We start from the raw sequence: 12,887 nt of genomic DNA, 5'->3' as shown, positions 1-12,887 counted from the left end.
CCCCCCCCCCCCCAGGCAGAGGTAGCCAGCGCCTGGAAGTCAGCATCACTTGCTGGGAAGGAGCCCAAGCTAGTGTGTGACACTGGGCACGCTGTGAGGCTGGCACCTGGAAGGTTATCTCCACCCACTTCCCCATGTGGGGTCTGACTATGAGGCCCAGGTGCTGGGGGTTTGGGATAGTCAGGAGGGAGACAGATGGGGCCACCTTGGTGAGCAGGCAGGTTGCTGGTTTTCTTCTGTTTCTTTCTTTATCTTGAGACAGGGTTTCGCATAGCCTAGGCCTCCAATCAACTGTGTAGCTGTGAGTTCAAGACTCCAATGGTCTTGAACTGATCTGCCTGCCTCTGCCTCCCAAAGTGCTGGAATTACAGGAATGAGCCCCAGTGGCTGCCTTGGTCACTGTTGTTAGGTGTCCCATGGATGCTTGGCCAGGTTTTGAAGAGTTTCACTAACTCCTCAAGGTCACCAGGAGCGTCTCTCCCCCCCTCCCTCTCAGCAACTGGCACAAATCGAGACAGATCTGAAGTCCCGCACGGCCGCATACAGTGTTCTGAAGGCCAACCTGGAGAACTTGGAGAAGAAGTCCACGTGCGTACCACACCCATTGCATTCTTTGTGCATGCATCTGATGGGGGCTGGTGGGGGCATCCTCTACTCTTACCTTCCCATGGCTGTGGACAGTTGGAGCTGTGTGCTAGAAACCTGGGGCAGACGAAGAGGACAGAGCCAGGCAGGGTGGCATACACACCGTTGTCCGTGAACACGGAGGAGCTTCCTGCTCATTCCTTCTTTCCTTCTGCCCCCATCCTTATCCAGTATGAGGCTCTAGGGAGACTGCTCTGGTCTCTCACTGAGAGGGGGCTGGGGTTGCTGTTAGAGCCCAGACCTCCTTATACAGATAGGATCATGGCAGCTGCCCAGGCTGGATCATAGAAAGCCCCTGGTGTGCAGCTGCAGGACCTCAGGTGCCCTGACTATTTGCTGGTTTTATGAAGAGAATGGGTTGTTCAGGCCCCCTCAGACCAGGCTCCACAGTGGTGGAATCAATAGAAAAGTAAGCTCAGGACCACCAAAGACTATTTGGGGGATGGTAGTGAGGGAGGAGCAAGGCAAGCTCCCAAGTGAGACGGGAGCACTCACCTCTAGATCCTGAGTCTGAGTCCAGAAAAGCCAGTGGCCCAGGAGCTCAGAGCCTCTCTCTGTTTGGTACCTCTTACTTAAGCTTCCCTCTTGAATCTTCCCTGGGCCAGCTTTCCTAGTCGTAAAAGAAAACAGATTGACCATTCCTAACCTGAAAATGCAAAATGAGAAATGCTCCAAACCCAGAGAAATTTTAAGCATCAACATGAGTCCTTAAGTGGAAGGTCCCATACCTGACCCAGTGGCTCTGCCACGGCCATGACACAAACACTAAAACTGCCATGTAAGCTTCCCTGCAGGGTACTGTATGAGTCCTGTATGAAGCCAAAGGGTTTCTGCTTTGACCTTGTGTTCTACTTCTAAGAAAGCTCATTGTTCCAAGAAAGCATTCAATCATTCAATCAGACAAAACAACCCCAAATCCAAGCAGAGAGGGAATGCAGGCTGATGTCCAACAGTGGGGATGGGGTAGGGATGGGAACACAGATGGACTGAGCTTAGAAAGTCAGTTTCAGTTGTCGGACTCCATCTCCAGGTAACTGGGCATGAGCAGTGGTGGGTATGAGTCAGGTGGGCACTAGTTGCCTAAGCCTGAGGTCCAGACCATGGTGGTTCACCCACTCACATCATAGATGGTTTGGTGGCTGGCAAGATGGATCAGTGGGTAAAGGTACCTACCACATGCATGATGGTCTGAGTTCAATCCCTGGCAGAAAGAAAGAACTAACTTCTGCAAGTTGTCTTCTGATCTCCACAAATGTGCTCTCTCTCTCTCTCTCTCTCTCTCTCTCTCTCTCTCACACACACACACACACACACACACACACACACACACACACACACACACACACACACACTAAATGAATAAAAAGTGTAATCAGAGAATTGGGACTTTAACGGTGACTGATCCAACCTATTCTCCCATAGGATCTCTGATTCCTCCTCCTTCACCAATCAGAGGCTGACTCTCTCTTCTGTTTATTCTTTTGATGTACATTTAAAGCACCCACAATGTCCTCAGGCCCTATAGACATAAAGCAAAGTGAAACCATTTCTACACTTGAAAAGTCACAGTCTCATTCAGCAAACCTGTGGGCTTGTTGCTTTGTGCTGAGTGCACTATGAACCACTGATAAGCCTCCTAGCAGGATAATGCGCTTGCTGTGGTGACAGGCTGGCTGAGCCTAGGGTGCCTCTGGAGGGGACCCACTGGCTTGTGTCCAGCTGTGTGGTGGTAGCACACACAGCAGAGCAGACCCCCTTGGAGGATGGGATTCTCTTTTGCCTTTGAGGCTTTGCCTTTGGCTCTGTGCTTGGGAAGTGGGAAGCAGTGGGCTCACAGTGCAGCCTCCATGCTCTGGGGCTGCATGGTAACCAAACCATGCTCTTCACTGGAGTCAGAGCTGGTGGCGCAGACAAAGCTATTTCAGGTGAGTGGCCTGTAAAGTGACACAGAGATAGCTCTATCTAGGCCTATCTGTCCCATGCAACTTGGAGACCTTGCTGTTCTGATACTTGAATAACTTTAGTTGCCCGACACCTGAGGTCCCTTACCAGCACCTGAGTTGGCTTTTGAGGACAGTGCAGGTCACTGAGGTGTTAGATTCAGCAGCCCCTTGAGTGACAGGAGATAGTTGCAGAGGCTCTGCCAGTTTCCCTGGCACTGAGGGAAGAGGAGGTACTCACTTACAATTTGGCTGTACCTGGCTCTGGCACACAGCTCAGAGACTCCCCTGAGCCTGCTCCATTTCCTGCTGCTTTTCTGGACTCTATAGGCATGCAGGGTCAGCGAGCCTCTCTGCTGGGCTTACACAGTGTCCCTCTGCCTTCCAGGGGGAACCTCTTCACTCGGACACTGAGCGATATCGTCAGCAAAGAAGACTTCGTACTTGATTCAGAATATCTCATAACCCTTCTGGTCATCGTCCCCAAGTATGTGAAAAGGAGGGTGGTGGGGTTGCTCCTCAGTGTAAAGTGAGGTGGACCCCCTATGCTTGCTGGCCCCCAGGTCAGCAGACATTGCTGCTCAGGACCCATGGAGGGCCACTGTCTCCACGGGCGCAGAGCCAGGGAGATGGTAGTAGTGACAGAGCATTTATTGAGCACCTGTGTTGTGCCCGCAAGAAGCTTGAGAGTGCTACTGTTCCCTTTGACCTGAAGATAGGAAGGCCATTCCCTTGGTCCCAGGCCACCTGGGCTAGGATCAGACAATCACTGGGAAGACCTGGGACTGTTGCATGCAGACAGGGCTCAGTATGGCACTGGGCAATGGCAGGAGCATCAGTAATGTCAGGGACACTCCCTGGTTATACCTCCAGACTTTCGGTCTTAAGGAGAAGGTGCAGTTTCCTGAGACAACAGAAGCCCTCCCTTCTCAAATCACTCAACAGTTCTGTGTCCGCCCTCACAGGTCAAGCTATGCACAATGGCAGAAGACATATGAATCCCTATCAGACATGGTCGTCCCACGGTCAACCAAGTAAGTGAGACCTCAGTTTAGTCTACATTTATCCCCAGAGGGGGGAACACCAGACATGTGCCAAGAGTGGGGCACCTCACAGCACTGCACCTGCGTATTGAGTTCCTGTGGCCTGGAATTCTCTCCTGGCACCTTGGGATATTCCTGTCTGCCATTGTCCTTCAAAGCTCCAGTTCCCTGTCCCTCCTCTGGGAAGGCCCAACCTCTATGTTCTCTGCCTGCCTGATCTGTATTCTCTACAAAACATCTGTCTGCCCCTCCTAACAGGGAGTGGTATGGAGGTTATTGAGCAAAATCCTGAACGGAGTGACAGCCTAGGACTGGCCACAGAATCTTAGCAGGATGGACATTCTCAATGTGTGGCCAATTGGGGTCAGACCAGGAACAAGTGAGCACTGCAAACACAATGGGTAGGAATGGGTTGAATCTGTGTCTGCCATGGAAAACGAGCAGGGCAACCACACACATCACAGCTCACTTGGAGAATGAGCAAACGTTAACTGTTGGCTGGTGTTTTAGTCACTGTTTTACTGTTGTGAGGAGACATCATGACCAAGGTAAGTGTTATAAAAGGAAACATTAATTGGGGCTGGCTTATTGTTTCAGAGGTTCAGTCCATCATGGCAGGGAGCATGGTGGCACACATGGTGCTATGCCCTGATTCACAGGCACAGAGACAGAGAGACAGAGAGACAGAGAGACAGAGAGAGAGAGAGAGAGAGAGAGAGAGAGAGAGAGAGAGAGAGAGAGAGAGAGAGAGAATGCACACCTAGGACTGACTGATGTGGACGTTTGAAACCTCAAAGCCTACCCCCAGAGACACACTTCCTTCAACAAGACCACACCTCCTAATCCTTCTTAAGGAGTGCCACTTCCTGGTGACTAAGCAGTCAAGAAATCTGAGCCTCTGGGGGCCATTCATATTACCACAGCAGGTATATAGAGAACCATGCCATTTATCTAGAATTAAAAAAAAAAGTGTGAAAGGAATGTCTCGGTGCCTGGGCCATGGTACAGTTCACAGCAGAGTCACAGGGGCCATGGGAATGAGAAAAGCCACCATCAGGGTCATAGTGATAAGAAGACACATGTCTAGTTCAGTAGGGCAGGGCCTGGGGGACTCTTAACTGTGTGGAACTTGTTTGTGGTCCTGAGTCATGCATCTTTATGTATGCCATATAAGAAATTTACTTGTGAGTTACAAGTGGCATGAGTTCCATGATCTGCCCCACCACATTGCACCCAGAGCGGGCCCCCCCCACCTTACCCCACCTACCCCATCTCATTTCATCCTCCCCATCCCCATTCCTCCCCATCCCACCCCATTCCACCCACCATCCCATCCCAGCCTACCCATCCTACTCTCTCCCACCTAACCCTCATCCACCCTGTCCCATCCCATCCTGGCCCTGAGGAACATGCTACCAGCTCCCAGGAGATAGCCACCAGGAGCTAAATTGAGGGGTTTCAAGGAACAGGTTAGTCACATCCTCAGGTCCTAAGGGAGGAAGAGCTTGAAGAAGAGGTGCATCTTTTGTGGGCAGTAGCACCAGCCAGGAGCTGCCTGGTAAATGGGTTTCTTGTGTTCTTCAGGATTGCCTCTGGGATCCTTTTAGGACAATCAGTGTCTCAGTTTTATTGCGGTATAAGATACCATGACCACTCCACTCTTTTTTAATTTATTAATTTTTATTTTATATGCATTGATGCTTTGCCATGGGTATCAGTTCCCCTAGAACTGGAGTTACAGACAGTTGTGAGCTGCCATGTGGGTTCTGGGAATTGAACCCAGGTCCTCTGAAAGAGTAGTCAGTGCTCTGAAACACTGAGCCATCTTTCCAGCCCCCCAACCCCACACTACACTCTTGTAAAGGAAAACATTTAAATGGTGCTGGATTACAGTTTAGAGGTTTACATTATTGTCATGGCAGGAAACATGGTGGCATATATAGTACTGGAGAGGTAGTGAGAATTCTACATCTTAATCCGCAGGTAACAGGAGACTACCCACACTAGGCCTGGCTTGAGCATATGAGACCTCAAAGCTGACTTCTACAGTGATACACTTCCTCCAACAAGGCCACACTTCATAATAGTGCTGCTCTCTATGGGCCAGGCATTCAAACACATGCGTCTATGGGGGCCATTCCTACTAAACCACCACATTCAGTGTGGTAGGGCACTGGGCCACAGAGCAGAGATCTCAGCCCACTCATGATTCAGAGAGCTCCAGAGCCTTCACCAAGGATTCTGGGAAGGTCTGGAGCTCAGGGGCAGTTCCTATGGGTGTGAGCTCTAAGATACAGGAGAGGGGAGCTGCCAACCAGGCATGCCTTAGGCCCCTAAGACTTCTTGCTCAGGCCACTGTCCCGTGTTGCTGGGAACAGTGACTCTAGCAGCCTATGTTACATGCTGGCAATGACATATCCAGTTAGGGTCCGTGATATTGGAAGTGGAATGGCTTCTGCCACTTTATTTCACTGGAACCTGCATAGCCAGCAGTGGTGTCAGGCCCTGTGGGGGCTGGATCACTCAGTCATTTGAGGAGCATGAGACAAAGCAGACACTGCCCTCCTGTCACTCCCAACCAGAGACTCTGCTGGAGCTTCCAAGGCTGAGCCTGGAGGGGTGGGTGGTGAAGGCCAGACCTAGGAAGCTGTGAGGACACCCTTGATCCCCAGCCCCTGGTGACTGCAAGGACCCATGTATAGGCCACCAGGCCCAGGGAACCTGACGCTACCAGTGGGAGATGGCCTTGTGAGGCTGAAGAAGAGCTCCTCTTAGCCTAGCTTCAGCTCAGAGCCTGGAGTGGAGTAACCCTAGGTCATTCAGCCAATAAACACCTCTCCATTTAGACTGATCGCCGAGGACAACGAGGCTGGCCTCTTCACCGTGACCCTCTTCCGCAAAGTGACTGAAGATTTCAAAGTTAAAGCAAAAGAAAACAAGTAAGGGTGTGGGCCATGGGCCAGTGTGAGTCTCCCAGGAGAGTCTGCCTTGACCAGGTTCTCAGTGACAGCGATGGCTGCTCTTTTGAAGGTTCATTGTCCGGGAATTTTACTATGATGAAAAAGAAATTAAAAGAGAAAGAGAGGAGATGACCAGGTTGCTGTCTGATAAGAAACAACAGTATGTGAGTACCGGGGCATGGGAGGGGCTCTAGACAGCTGAGATACATTTCCAATGTTCCGGGGGCCAGTGTCCATTGTCCCCATCTCCTGGGCTCATGCTGCCAAGGCACATGTTAGTCCACATGGCATATGTACTGAGCCCTACTCTCTGACACAGCTCACAACCACCTGGGTCACTGTCCTCTCTCAGGGCTTGTCTGCTGCACAGTAGGTGAGATGCCAAAGTGTCCCTGGTCAGCTATAGCAGGGGCACCAGGATAAAGCATCTGTGCCCAGAGATTGCATAGCCACTGATTTCCTATCGTCTGTGACTGTGTAGATTTCAGGGCGCCACCAGCACCTGTGTTTACCTCTCCTGTGCTCTTAGCAGAGTGGGTGCTTATCTGAGACACTCTGACCACAGACACTTAGAAACGTTGTGGAGAGGTCAGCCTCCATCCCTGGGGCAAAACAGAGTGTGGTGGTGAACTGGGAGCCTGTAGTTCTGGGAACATCACCTCGGGCTCTGCAAGTGTTTTCCAGACTCTGGTGTCTTGGAACAGCAGCACCGGCCCAGTCCTGCACTCTCGGGGCACTTGTCAGGGTGTGTGTATTCCAGCTCCTTCTTCCCCAGCTTCAGAGGGAGGCCTCTTCAGAGCACCTTCTAGTGTCACTTCAGTGACAGGTGGGAGAAGTAGAGTGTCCTTGAGCCCTTGGAGGAAAGTGTTCTCAGAGCTGGAAGTGTGTGCCTGGGAGGACAGGGCCGTTGGGCTGGCACAGTGCTTCACACGTGCCCCAGCATTTGCCCCAGGCCTCCTCCCACACTAGGCAGATGACCTGATCTTGCACAGTGAGTGGCTTTTTTCACCCACCCTTTGGGGAGTGAGCATAAGCCAACAATTTCCCTGAAGTAGATCTTGGAGCCTTACCTGCCTGCCATTCCCTTTTCAGAAGGAAAGCCCAGCTGGTGATGATTCATGGCGCTGGGCTTTCTTTCTTTCTTTCTTTCTTTCTTTCTTTCTTTCTTTCTTTCTTTCTTTCTTTCTTTCTTTTTTTTTGAGACAGGGTTTCTCTGTGTATCTTTGGAGCCTATCCTGGCACTCGCTCTGGAGACCAGGCCTGCCTCTGCCTCCTGAGTGCTGGGATTAAAGGCGTGCGCCACCAATGCCTGGCCCGGCCAGTGCTGGGCTTTCTATGTTGTACATATGTCTCATGTATCCCAGGCTGGCCTCTAACTTGATATGTAATTGAGGATGACATCTACGGAGTGCTGAGATAATAGGTGTATGATACGACACTCAGTTTATGTTCTGGGGATGGAACCTAGCGTATTGTACATGGTAGGCAAGTACTCTGCCAACCTAGCAACAACTTCATCTTCAGCCCCCACGTTGGAGAGTTTTAACCCTCCTCCCTGGAGGGTTAAATGCACGGACGAACACATGCCATGTGTCTGCGCTGAGCCAGCACCCACACTACCCAGACCTGAAGTCAATTGGACACTAGCTGAGGCTCCTGAAGATGAAAGGCCTGGCTGGAGGCCTGGGCCCTGAGCCTCTGAGGGTGTTCAGCTCCTTAGTGCAATGGCATAGACATGGCACGTTCTGGCAGGAGTGGCTGTCACTAACAAGAACAGAAGCCCATGTGCCATTGTCTGACCTCAGCTTCTTGGGACCCTGTCCATCATAAATGCCCAGCCTTGCCCTTAGGTGGGGCTTTTCCTGGATTGTCGCTCCCCTGACTGGGTCCCTGCAGTATCCCTGGATGGGGTCATATTATGAGGCCCCTGTCTATAGGTGAAGTAAGATGTTTGGTACCCACCCTGTGTATTAGGATGACACAAGTAAGCCTGCCACCTTCTCCTTGGGGCTCAGATTGCCAGCTGGTGGTGTCTTTACATGGCATGGATTTCTGCAGTGCCAACTGCCCCAGAAAACTTGCTAGAGTCTCCTTGTGTGGGGGAAACAGTTCCTGGGAGATACTCAGAAACTGCTGGCAAATGGAGGACCCCCTCCACCCTAGCACCCTGAGAATCTCTCCTGTTTGATGTGGCTGGGAGTGGATACAGCCAAGCATCTCATATCCTTTAGTTACTGGCGCCCTGGAGGCTAGGAGCTGGGTTGCTCTGGGAGCACACAGTTGAGTTACCCTGTGTTTTCTACCCATTTGCAGACAGGGTGATAAGGGGTCAAATGGCCTGGGTGCATGCCTGACTAATGTCCTATATGTGACATGCTGAAGTGTCCCATGAACACGACAGATGAAACTATTCCTGAGTGTCAGAGCCCAGACAGATGAGCTCCCTATGTCAGGATAGTTCAGTAATACTTCTGGAAGCTGTTTTGTCTACTGCTGTTGGGGTCCTGACCCAGGCAAGCACATAGGTTTGTCTCTGTCCCTGAAATCAGAGGCCTTGGACCCCTGCCACACCCCTCTCTGAGCCTGAACTCCAGAGCTTCCTTGCATACGCCCTCCAGGCCATGAGAATTATTTGTGTTCATGATACATGCTTTCTGAAAGATTAATAAGTAATTTCTGTGCCTTTAGCAAACATCCTGTGTTGCTCTTAAAAAGGGATCAGCCACCTACCGGGACCACAAGGTTAAGGTAACCCCGCTAGGTAACCCCGCTAGGCCCGCTGCGGGGCAGACCGACAGAGACAGAGAGAGTGAGGGCGAGGGCGAGGTAAGCACCCCTGGAAACCCTGGGGGTCCCCGGCTCAACTCTCTTCCCAGCTGAGGAACAAATCTTTGCATTTGCTGTTGTTTCCTATGTCTTGTGCAGTCTGAAATTGGAGTAGCCCGGAATCCTGCTGTCCTAGCCTCCATAGTCTTCCTGGAGCTGGCTCTCTAGGCAGGGAATGGGGCTTGTCGCCTGGCTGGAATGTCTGTGCTCTGGCTGACGGTGGCTGGAGCTGGTGTCTGGTGATGGGCAGGGCTCTGGCTGGAGGGTGGGTGGTTTGGTTGCTCAGCAATCCTCCCTGACTGCCCTGGCTGGATCACCTCTGGCCTTGTTGAGAAGTTCCAAGTGTCAGATGGGGGCTGCCCCTAAGGAACAACCACATCAGGCACTGTAGCAGCAGCAATGGCCTAGATGAGGCTTGAAGAGCCCCTGGCAGGTGCAGTTGGTAGATGGGTGGGCTGGACCCTGCAGGCAGTGCATTCTGATGAGGTGGGCAGTGTCTTGGCTGTGTAGTGATGAACAAGAGCCTATCAGCTCATTTGACAGTCTTGAGGTCAAGAGCTGCCTAGCTTCCCACCCCTGGTCTGAGGTGGCCTCTCGCATGTGCAGGTGGCTGCCCCCAGAGCTTCCCCAGTACCAGGTACCTGCATGCAGTGGTCCTGAACTTCCCCAGGCTCTTCTCTGCTTCTGCTGGCTCCCGGGCCTTTCTTCTGGTCACAGGGTTTGCTCTGTATACTGTGAGTCCTTTCTTGGCCTTTGTCTGGAGGCTCATGTAGTTCTCCCATCTCTGCAGGGACCTCTGCTGCGCTGGCTCAAGGTGAACTTCAGTGAGGCCTTTATTGCCTGGATCCACATAAAGGCTCTGCGAGTGTTTGTGGAGTCTGTGCTCAGGTGCGTGGTGGGGATGCTGGGCTGGACAGGTGAGTGGCAGGGCCTGGAGGAGAAGTTCCAATGCTCTGCTCCCACCTCTCTTCTTGCCCTCCTGCCCTTTGCTTTCTGTGGCTGTGTCTTGGCAATCACCATTCTTTTTCATCAAAGGAATTCCAGCTGGCCATGTGTGTCCCACTCTCCAGGGCTTGTTCTTTCCTGCCAGACTTGTGTGCTCTGCCTGTATCACCTGTGTACTCCATACAGGCCCTCCTGAGTGCTGGGATTAAAGGCATGCACCACCACCACCTGGCCTCATTTAGGTTTTTATGGTTGTCCTGTTCCCCCAACCCCCCAGCACAAGATTTTACTGTTTAGATACATATTATTCTCAATGTTTTCATGGAAAGGCAATCAAACAGCAAATGTTTTTCAAAGGAGAGCAGTGGTTGGAGAATAAATGGCACAGGACACTGGGTGTGCAGATTCGGCTCTCAGGGGATAGTGATTGAACAAGTTCATGTTAAATCGAAGTTATTGTTAGTGGGATGAGGCAGTAGTGGGGAAGCCTGGACTCAGCAGCAGCAAGACACCATCTAGTGGCCGACCTCATCAGAGGAGGCTGCTTCTCTCCTGGTAAGTCTGGGGCAGGAGCATCCTGGGGCGTCACCTTGAGGACAGGCAGTAGAACTGGCCAGCCCTGATGAAGTCATGTCCTGGCACAGGATGTTCATCTAAACTGTCACAGGAGGGTTGGCAGGATGGGTGTCACTGAAAGAGAGCTAACGATGTGTAGGAGGATGACATGACCCTGAAGTGTGGTGGCTCATGCCTATAATCCTTGTACTGGGCAGAGGCGGGGTAGGGCGCTGAGGTAGGATTACTTAGTCTCTGGTCAGCTTGGGACAGGAGAGCAAACACCCGTCTCTAAACAATCAACCGGCTGTTCGCTCACAGGGGCTTACTTTCATGTTATGATCATCCCACTGGCTAGTATGGCACGTTCCTTGAGGGAGGGCAGGCAGTATAGGGACCTCTCTGGCCAACAAAAGCAGAGGCACCAGAGGTCTGCCTCTATCTGTAGGCAGAATGGGAAGGGCCTTGTTCCAGGGCTACTTTGCCCACAGTAAAGTCAGGATGGGTCGGGAGTTGTCATTCCTGACACAGATCCTGAATGACTCATTTCCATAGCAGGTAGGAAACCCTGCTGCCAGGTGAGAGCAAGGCACCCGAGGACACTCCCCTGGGGCACAGAGGGTAGACACACTGGCAGGGCATGGACACTGAACCTTGGCTCAGTGATACACTTGAACACTGTTCTGGAATAACGAACACCCCAGGCAATGATTGTTGAGGAAATGATTGGGCAGACTTAAAATCTTTTCTATACACCCTAAAACTGAGCAAGAGGAATATACGTTGACAGGACTTCTGTTCTCCTTTAGCCAACACATGTAATAGCTGAATGGTGACCTGTAAAGTTCAGATCCGCTGCTTGTGCAACTAAGCATACAAGGACCCAGCACAAGTGGCCAGGGCCACAAGCTCCTGTTTTTGTCATAAGCTGTGACCTTCGGAAATGGTTAGCATAGTGCTGAGACCTAGTCAGTAGTCTCATTTCTAGCCTTTGATTACCTGGCCCAGGGACCTTTTTATAGTTTTGTTTTCCTAAGTTGTGTAGGTTACAGCCATTCATTCACTTTTTAAAGCATCACATGTGCACAGGTGACCAAAGAGGCTAGAGGCTATGGGGTCCCCTAGAGCTGGAGTTACAGGCAGTTGTGAGCCCCTGGTATAAGTACTGGGAACCAAGCTGGAACCCTCTGGAAAAACAGGTTCTCTCTTAAGCACTGAGACATCTCTCCATCCTGAAGCACTTGTCTGTTCCGAGTTGCTCCTCTGCTTTGGCCAGGCTGTCTTTGCCAAAGCACCCACTTGGTCCATCTTGTCTGAGCAGGTATGGGCTTCCAGTAAACTTCCAGGCTGTGCTTCTACAGCCCCAGAAAAAGTCAGCTACCAAACGCCTGAGAGAGGTGCTCAATTCAGTCTTCCGGCACCTGGATGAGGTTGCTGCAGCAAGCATACTGGATGTAGGTATTATGGGGACTCGGGTGCACTCTACCATAGTAGGGCTGTTTGGATGTCACACACTTTCAAGGGGTGTATGGTGGTGGGGCAACTACACAGGAGAAAGTGTGGTCAGAACCCAAGAGAGCTCCCTTAGAAACAAGACCCGTGTTTGCCGTTGCTCCCTCCATAGGCCTCTGTGGAAATCCCTGGACTGCAGCTCAGTAACCAGGACTATTTCCCGTACGTGTACTTCCACATCGACCTCAGCCTCCTGGACTAGGTGGCCAGCCTGTGTCACTGCAGCCTACCTTGCTCACAGCCAGACGACCAAGTCCTGCAGGATCCTGACTCACGAAAAACTCAAAGACGTTAGTTAGAGTGTATTTATTTTTTTAAGTTACAATAAAATGCTCAGTTCTGAGGCTTTTCTGGTGTTCTAACATAACTCCAAACTGTCTCCTGAGCGTTTTACACAAAGTGAAAATAGCTTGGTAATCCACTGGGCTCTTGTCTTCATGAGACGTTTAATGGGAAATCAG

General features: G+C 51.4%; 1 protein-coding gene across 1 annotated transcript in view; it reads left to right on the top strand.

Moving 5' to 3' along the window:
* Atp6v1c2 (ATPase H+ transporting V1 subunit C2) overlaps nucleotides 1-12,772 on the top strand; it is a 35,472-nt gene extending 22,700 nt beyond the window's left edge. Inside the window, exons 5-13 of the mRNA XM_035447457.1 lie at nucleotides 497-588; nucleotides 2,974-3,072; nucleotides 3,551-3,619; nucleotides 6,475-6,567; nucleotides 6,659-6,752; nucleotides 9,277-9,414; nucleotides 10,205-10,302; nucleotides 12,236-12,368; nucleotides 12,539-12,772. Coding sequence (XP_035303348.1) covers nucleotides 497-588; nucleotides 2,974-3,072; nucleotides 3,551-3,619; nucleotides 6,475-6,567; nucleotides 6,659-6,752; nucleotides 9,277-9,414; nucleotides 10,205-10,302; nucleotides 12,236-12,368; nucleotides 12,539-12,628 — 906 coding nt within the window. The 3' untranslated portion in view covers nucleotides 12,629-12,772. The remainder of the gene's footprint in view (nucleotides 1-496; nucleotides 589-2,973; nucleotides 3,073-3,550; nucleotides 3,620-6,474; nucleotides 6,568-6,658; nucleotides 6,753-9,276; nucleotides 9,415-10,204; nucleotides 10,303-12,235; nucleotides 12,369-12,538) is intronic.
* Nucleotides 12,773-12,887: the final 115 nt, after the last annotated feature.

Source organism: Cricetulus griseus, chromosome 7 (genome assembly GCF_003668045.3).
Source record: "Cricetulus griseus strain 17A/GY chromosome 7, alternate assembly CriGri-PICRH-1.0, whole genome shotgun sequence".
Taxonomy (NCBI): Eukaryota; Metazoa; Chordata; class Mammalia; order Rodentia; family Cricetidae; genus Cricetulus; species Cricetulus griseus.
The sequence above is the reverse complement of the archived record's forward strand: the minus strand, read 5'-3'. Positions and strand labels throughout refer to the sequence as shown.